General features: G+C 36.4%; 1 protein-coding gene across 2 annotated transcripts in view; it reads right to left on the reverse strand.

Moving 5' to 3' along the window:
- Positions 1-8607, reverse strand: part of ube3c (ubiquitin protein ligase E3C) — a 33080-nt gene extending 24473 nt beyond the window's left edge. For both annotated transcript variants that reach the window (XM_051899854.1, XM_051899853.1), the window contains exons 1-11: positions 8464-8607; positions 7341-7473; positions 7130-7183; positions 6728-6802; positions 6470-6616; positions 5077-5192; positions 4793-4950; positions 4525-4678; positions 2862-3082; positions 2550-2701; positions 2250-2437 (exon numbers count right to left, since the gene is read on the reverse strand). In XM_051899854.1, coding sequence (XP_051755814.1) covers positions 2250-2437; positions 2550-2701; positions 2862-3082; positions 4525-4678; positions 4793-4950; positions 5077-5192; positions 6470-6616; positions 6728-6802; positions 7130-7183; positions 7341-7406 — 1331 coding nt within the window. In that variant the 5' untranslated portion in view covers positions 7407-7473; positions 8464-8607. The remainder of the gene's footprint in view (positions 1-2249; positions 2438-2549; positions 2702-2861; positions 3083-4524; positions 4679-4792; positions 4951-5076; positions 5193-6469; positions 6617-6727; positions 6803-7129; positions 7184-7340; positions 7474-8463) is intronic.

The following is an 8607-nucleotide window of genomic DNA, read 5'->3' on the forward strand; positions in this document are numbered from 1 at the left end:
AATATTGTCCTAAATTGCTTCTTTTCTTTGTTTTAAAGAGCAGACTTGATATTTATCTATTTCGGGTCCTAATTATGAGACGACGAGCACATAAACCGTTGTGCTGTGCTGCTTATATTTATCAAGCAGTAAACAGGCCCATTCCTGTGCACAAAACAAGGCGTCTGTGGATGAAAGTCCACTGTAAATTTGTTTACATTTTACTGTATTTTTTACAGAATTATTCTGGCAACCACAACTGCCAGTTTTATTGTGTAAAAATAACAGTTTTTTTTTTAACAGAGTGAGTTTGACTGAAATGTGAAAAATGACCTTTCTGGGCATCACACAAAATCATCCTAAAGTTAATTTCACTGACTTTAAGGTGTTCAAAAAACCACCAGCTACTAATTTTTTTATAAATAAGATATGCAAGGATAATGAAGTTGCACTTAGAAATCTTGTATCTATTATTAACATGAGTATTGTGATTGATTTATTTTCTTTATTTCATCTTTCTGTTCTTTGCGTCTAATCATAATTTGAAATCATCTTCATAGTGTCTTTAAATAGTCAAAACAAATACAGCAGGCTTAACATTAATGAGACCTTTCCATGAACAGGAACCAAGTGTGCTATTTACACTAACACAGTTTTGATTCTATAATGACCTTGTTTAGTATAAAATACAGCCATACTCTTCACTTTAAAATATGATAATGTTTAAAAGGCAACCAAGTTTGCACGCTCACTGGCCGCTTCTTTAAAGGTTGTAAATCAGGGCCAGCTGTTATACCTCTTGTAAAACTATCCCATCCACTCCTGCAGGAATTAATCTTCCTAGGCCAGCTAATTATTTTGTACAGATATCCGATAATGATAAAGTAGTGAAGGCAGGATTTACGATAAAAGCCTTCTCTTCTGGACTGAGCTGTAAAATATAAAAATACCACCAAATAAAAATATTGAGGGAAAAAAAGGGATGAGTAAAGGATATGAAAGAAAGCCTAATGGAAATAAGCAGTCTATGTCATGTATGAAAGAAATCAGAACAGGCAAAACATGTAAAAGAAGTCAAAGAAGCAAAATTATTATAGAGGAAGTCTAAAGTGTCATACAGAAACTTGTTGAGTGTCGTGTCAAACAAGTTTTTTAATAGGATGCATGCTAGATTTTTTTTCGTATATTTCAGAATACTCTATATCTCCATAGAACAATTAATAACATTAAATAGAATTTTAAAAACTTCATTTTACTTTGACTAAAATGGCATATAATTTTAGCATATGAAAACACCATTTTAATTAGACAATAATGTGCAAAATTTAAACATTGCAAACATTAACAAAATAAAAAATTTTAAAAATGAGATGTGAAACTATGTAAAAATAAAAATGTGTGAAAAAATAAGTGACCTTTTTTCAGCATATGCAAAATGTATCATTTACATTTTTTCTAAGATTTGAAAGGCTTGTGAACCCTGCTGCCTCAATTGTGAAGAATGTTTTCTGACAAGATATTAATACGTTCTACAATATTCTTAACTGAAAACTGATTTAACAAGATTAAACACACGCCATGTGTGGAAGTTCTGATTAGCTGATTGACACTGGCTTTATCAATCAGATATGTCCCTCTCCATCATTAAACGAGACGTTCATCTCTTCCCTGTCTTTTATACCACCTCTCTCCATCACTTTCCTTCTTTCTCAAGTGCCTTCTGCTGAAATCCTGTTCTCATTTTGTCAACATAGCAGAACCAGAAGAAGATAAAGCAAAGGTAATTGAGAGGAGAGCTCATTACACTAATTGGGGAATGACAAGAACTAAAACTGCCCTGGTAATATAAAAAACACAGCAAGATGAGACTTAACCGTCTGACTGCTTCATTAGAAATTTTACTGCTTTCTGCTTTTAAAAACAAGCAGAAAAACAAAAAAGAAAAACAACACTCACAGACTTGAGGACAGTTTGATGTTTGGTAATCTTTTTTATACTCATATAAAAGTGCATCCCAATCCTATCTGATTGCGATCTATAGCACTTTCTTAACTGTATCTCTTTTTATCAATTAGAGCAGTACAGCATGATTAAATTATCTTGCAATGAGAGAGTGATAGAGCACAAGTGTACACTGTGCAGTAAATCTGGTTATATTAGTTTTCCTTAATGTTGTGTTGCATAAAATGCTAAGTGATTAATTTTCTGGATGGTTTGTTTGCATGTGTGCGTGTGTGTGTGTGTGTGTGTGTGTGTGTGTGTGATCTGACCTGACTCTGGGCACCATCATACGGTGTTGCACCATCAAAGTGTGACAGATAGAGGCCATCATGGTGAAGATGTCTTCACTTGCCGAGTCTCTCCACACTAATGTTAGCAGAGCATTAGTCTGCTGCTTGGTGTCCAACTTCTGCACACATTCCTCTGTTATGTAATGCACAGAAATCCAACTGCCATCCTATAGTAAAAGAAACAGGATTATATCCACCCGTTTTAGCTCAAAATTGTATGCTGCTCTTTGAATATTTTCTTTTGTGCAAAGATATGGATAAGAGATAATGTGTGTGTACCTGCGCAGCAGGATGCTGTACGGTCATTTCTTCCTCATCTTCTGAATCACTGTTGATGTCAGCTCTCCTGTTGCACTCCGTCACTGGCAACAATGGCAACAGAGTCTGTAGAGCATTTAAGTACAACAGCAACCCTTCCTCTGAAAGTGAACCTATACAAATAAAACAGACAAAATACTCAAACCTGATTCCCTAAATATACTCTCAAAAATATCTAAAAAAATTGCAAATTTATTCCTAAAAGGGTTACCCTGTGAGCACGTTATACTAGTCATACAATGCAGTTTTATCTTTCTTACACACACTACTTACCCAGTCCTGATTCTCCAACTGATAGCACAAAGTAAAAGAGCCAAGGAGCCTGAGCTCTGGCCTGGGCAGAGGAGGCTACGGTGGCCTGGAGTGACCAAAGGAAGTTCTGAAATGGGAAAGCTAGTTTTGGGTCTGCCAAAGCTGGCACGATGAAATGATAGATTTGTTTAGTGAAAGGCGCTGAGATGAACTCCTCAGTGAAGGCTGAAAAAACAAACTGCCTGTGAATGAGAAGAGAGAAAAAGTTGTGAATTTAATACTCTATTGACTAACATAAACTGTAACTGTAGCTTATGTTTTAGCCTGTAGTAAGTACTTTAACTTTCATATTCATTTTTACTAAATATCACAATATAGATGCACTTCAATACTAATATACATTTACACACACACACACTTTTGGCCATTTGTGTATCTATGAGACAACAAAACCCTCAATCCTCTGTCAAAAGGAGACCTTTTACTAGCAGAACTTTGTTTGTTGCCATATTTACATATAACTAATACATATTTTTTCAAATTAACAGTATAGTAATTAAGCAATTCTAAAGAACGTATTTTGCCTTTGCTCTACAGACACAAAGTTGTTAAAGTAGAAGTGGCACCTCCACAATTTAGTCTACCCAAACTGGAATGAAATATAAGGCGACAATGTACACTACTGTTCAGAGGTTTAGGGTCAGTAAGATTTTTTTAATGTTTTTGAAAGAAATCTCTTATACTATCCAAGGCTGCATTTATATGATCAAAAATATGGTAAAAACAGTAATTATTAAATATTGTTGTAACTTTTTTTATTATTTTCATATATTTTAAAGATTTATTCCTGTGAATTTTCAGCATCATTACTCCAGTCTTCAGTGTCACATGATCCTTCAGAAATCATTCTAATATGCTGATTTGGCACTCAAGAAACATTTCTTATTGTTGTTGATAAATAGAAAGTTCAAAAGAACTTTTGAATGGTAGTGAACATTATTACCCTAAAAAATGTAAAAGGAAAAGAACACATAAAAATGTGTCAATGTTAATTTCAATCAAAAGGTGATACATAACTGAAAACAACATCTGGCTGGTTTGTCTAAATACGTGCCTCTGTCTCTCTCTCTGTGTGTGTGTGTGTGTGTGTGTGTGTGTGTGTGTGTGTGTGTGTGTGTGTGTGAGAGAGAGTGAGAGAGAGAGAGAGAGAGAGAGAGAGAGAGAGAGAGAGAGAGAGAGAGAGAGAGAGAGAGAGGGGGGAGAGGACAAACACAGGACTGTATGAACAAGCTTATACTCTCGCGCTCTTGTCGTTCTTCAGATAGAAAAGAAAAGAAAACAGCGCTGTTCGTCACTCAGAGTGTTACAATGGAGGGTAAATGTTGTGTAAACATTACATGTTGAGTCAATGAGTCTGTCTGGATTTTACTACTCTCTGTAAACACAGCAGTGAGGGAATTACTGTCCATTGGTCCTCTGGAAGGATAAAGCTAACGGTCTGCAATAAGGGGTCAGTGGGCACCCTTCTACTGGGTGGGACCTGTGCACCACACAAACACCTACACAAAGACATTCCTCTAGCAGCTTACATCGAATGCTCTCCAAAGCATATATGGTATAAAATGCTGTGAATAATTTGAAGTAGTTAGATTTCTTTCCAGTATGAACCTATGTGAGTGTGTACCTGGTATCTGGGGGGCAGGAACTGTATGTAAAGTGCAGAGGCTTGAGTGTGTGTTCCAGCAGCGTTTGTGCCAGCGGAATGGAAGGGGCGTCACTGTACTCTAGACTCGATGGCAACTTGTGATTCACTAAAACATACAGAGATCTGTAGTATCCTAAAAGACAAAGAAATGAAGAAGAAGAAAAAAAAACAGTTTTTAACTAAATAAACTCATCTATTGCCTTAAAGTATGATGAAGACAAATCAAACATAAGGCAAAACTCTGTACCTTTCTGTACCATATAGTGCAAAATTTGCTCAATAAGTGCAGTGACATAGTTTTCATCCTGTAGAAAGGGCAAGTAGGTTCTCTCAGATGAAAACACCTCCAGCATTCGCATCGGGACCGTCACATTCAGACTGTTATCTTCAAATGCTTGCAATAACCTTAAACAGACAGAAAAAATGCTTAGCGACCAACCAACAAGCAGATCTAAAGATTTACATGTTACTATGACAGACATATTTATTTTAGGGATGAAAACAGTCTCTGGGGAACATCTAATTTTGTACCTGCAACAGTGTCCCAATATCCTCTTGATCTGAAACAGGCAGCTCTGTCTTTCTGGCCCCGTCAGCAGCTTGATAAACTGAGTATGATGCTTTACCAAACTCTGACACATCCAGATCTACAACAGTTAAGACATTAACATTCTTAAATGCACATAAATTATGGCTGTCAACAGATTAAAATAATTAAATAATTTAATCGCACATTAATCACACCCTTGTCGTGAAAATTAACCATCTTTTGCTATATCCAGTAAAGTAAACCATGAGATTGAAGGGTGATTCTCACAACTCGGTATATTCAGCAAGTTTTTTCAAAGTAAATGTAGGCGTCTTTCCAAAAAAGGACACTCCAAGAGAACACCAAATAACCAAATGATATAAGGAGCGCACACGCGGTTTGTTTGTCCATCAATATAACGGACTCACGCATACTTACTGTACGATTCCTGTAAGTCTCCTCATCCATGAAAACTTTACTAGCAAGACGCTGGTTTGCTTTATCAAGCCGAGAAACGTAGTTTGAGTATTATCTGGCTATACAGCGGTGGGATGTTTTGGCGTTCAGTTCAGGTCTGTATTTCACACAGTGCAATGTAATCAGCCGGGTTTTCTTTACATTAGCGCTGTTTTGGACTGATTGTTTAAATGAATTCTTACTTGATGATTGGACTGAAAATGTTTCCTGAAGTTTAGCGGCTTAAAATGATCTTATCACAAACAGAGAAGTGAAATCTGGTAATTGGTTAAAACAGAAATTTCCACCAACCAGGGTTACAGATGTTTGCGCCATTGTAGATGCTCAGTGTGATAAACTTCCGACTCCCAAGATCATCTACCTGTGTGACGTTATGTTAATGATGCAATTTCACATGCTTCAGTAAATTATTTGCATTAACTTATTTTAAAGGCCCGGTTTCACAGACAGGGCTTAGCCTAAGCCAGGATTAAGCCTTAGTTCCATTAGGATATTTAAGTAGCTTTTATAAACGTTCACTAGAAAAAAACATCTTGTACTGGTGTGCATCTTGAGACAAAACAATGGCACTGACATATTTTAAGATCTGTCAGTACAAGTTACTTTCAGTTACAACAGCTCAAATATGCATTTTAGTCTAGGACTAGCTTAAGCCTTGTCTATTTGTCAATTTATGTCTAAAATTTTAAATTACACGCATACGTTAACGTGTTAACGTCGACAGCCCTAACATAAATACAATGGATGTTCTTGGATTCATAAAGACAATGGCGCCATAGTACAAAGCTGTCCAACTTCTTTTTATTTTTCATCAATTCACATTAAAAAGGCAATTAACAAAAGCAAAAAGTCATTGGCCCTTATATGACAATAAAAGCTTTTAAAACAGGCAACGCAGGTCATATTTGTGGTTCTTACCATTCTGTGTCTGTCTTCACTTTGTCTGTAAAAAAAGAGAAGCTGGCGAACAAGTTGGCCGAGTATGGCACTGTCTGTAAGTTGAGGGCCAGAGCCTGACTGGCACTGACACACACAGTGGTCAAAGTAGCCCCTTTGGATGGCATACTATATGAAAAAGAGAGAAAATTCAGGAATTTAACAATCTGTCTATCAACTACAAGAAATGGTTTAAAGAAACCCTTCCACACTTGTAGAGTTTAAAGCGATTCCACATACTTGCTGTTTCCGGTCTTGGTATCCCCTTATGTAAGACTGAATGATGATTGCATTTTTCAGTCTTTTCCTCTCATCCTGTGGGAAATAAAAAGATGAGTAAAACCATATATGAAGGACAAGACCATCATCTTCTATTTGTTCATAACTGCAAGATTCACATTCTTACATCTGACTCTAATCTGAAAATAGATACAACTATTCATATACACATCACGGAAATTTTGTCATACACCAAAAAGTATTTGGACACTGAAGACACACATGAAAATGTATGAATGTCATTTCACTAGATAACAAAAGTCAAACCAATTTTTTTTTTAGAACTTAACTTAACTTTTTGGTCTTCTTTTCACAATAAAACACTATAAACATCTGTAAAATACCCTAATGGCTGATGCTCACCTCTCTTTTCCTTCTTTCTTCTTGTGTTCGATGAAGAAGGGATGCTTTTTCCTCCTGAACAAAAACGTGTTAGACATAACAAAATAGATCCAATATCAAGATGGTACAACAATTGGTACATGTTACAACAATACAATATGGTCAGTTTCCAAGTAATAATCATTGTAGACAAATGTCAAATGTAGTGATGCATATCAAATGGAAAACTTACTTTTCTGCTAGCACCCCCAAGGGAAACCTTGGGTGTTCTCCTGAAATCTCCCTCAAAACTGAACATGGTTACACTTTTCCCATTGAGCAGCAATCAATACAAGTATCTTGTGTGCAGTGCAACGAAGTGCTGTCTGTGGTGAAAACAAAAATGATGATGAGTCTGGAGTCAAGTCAATGAACTAATCATAATGGAAACACTCTCTCATAACAGAATTTATGTTTGCTTGTAACAATAAACACTGGTAAAGATGCTGCTACTGTTAATTAAAGCAGGCTGTTTTGAAGAAGATATGTAAAGCAACTTTATCCTTGTGATAGATAACTGAAGAGGTGCAGAAGGTTACAGTGGGCGTGAATGGAAATTGTCATTCTAGCAGCAGCTAATCTGGCACTTCAGCAGGTGGAATGATCAACACTAAACAGAGCTGTATAACACGAGTGTATCACCAACAAGAAATGTCATTATTTCAACTTTATCTATACATTAACGAGTCAGGAAAAATATGTTTAATTCATACAAATATCTGTGTGTACAACAATTGCTTTGCCATGCACCCTCTTCTGAGCGAAACATGTTCTAGAAAAGGGCTGTTTCATAAGCAGACAAATACATTTGTTATGACTCAAGCCAGGCTAGTTAGCTTGCTAACATACAGAACCAGTAAAGAATCACTATACCAGAAGTTCATCATCATTTACGAACGTGTTCTTTTAAGGTCCAAGTATAAATCGGCATTTGCGCTGTGAAAGACAGAGACTTCTGGTATTTTCTTCAGTCAGATCCACTGAACTTCTCTGTTAGCCTCTTGGCTAAAGGTTCTTTGACTAGCTAGCTAATGACTCAGCAGCAGTTCAATTGTCTTTCACTTCGACAATTCCCAATTTCCCAGTAATTTACACGTATAACTGCATGTTATTTGGGGTCTGTCACCACTTAACGAGAATTAAGACAGTAATTTGGAAACATCAATGCTGTGCTCTGCTCTGACATGTTAGTTCAGCTTGACATAAACTTCAGTCATATGTCGCTCTCGCTTCTAGAGTCATCTAGTGATTTCAGTGAGGTTATACAGCTTTTTCTACAGATGAGTCGTATTAATGATGAAATGCGAATTGTTTACCTGGTTTTACTGAATGATCAGCCGAACCTTATAGTTCAGCGACTGGAAATCAAAGAAAACAAAACCGAAATCGTTGCTCTTGCTCTACTAAACAAACACAACACAGAGAACAGCCCGCCCTCTCAGTAACACGGTGAAATGTGA

Source organism: Ctenopharyngodon idella, chromosome 7 (genome assembly GCF_019924925.1).
Source record: "Ctenopharyngodon idella isolate HZGC_01 chromosome 7, HZGC01, whole genome shotgun sequence".
Lineage (NCBI taxonomy): Eukaryota > Metazoa > Chordata > Actinopteri > Cypriniformes > Xenocyprididae > Ctenopharyngodon > Ctenopharyngodon idella.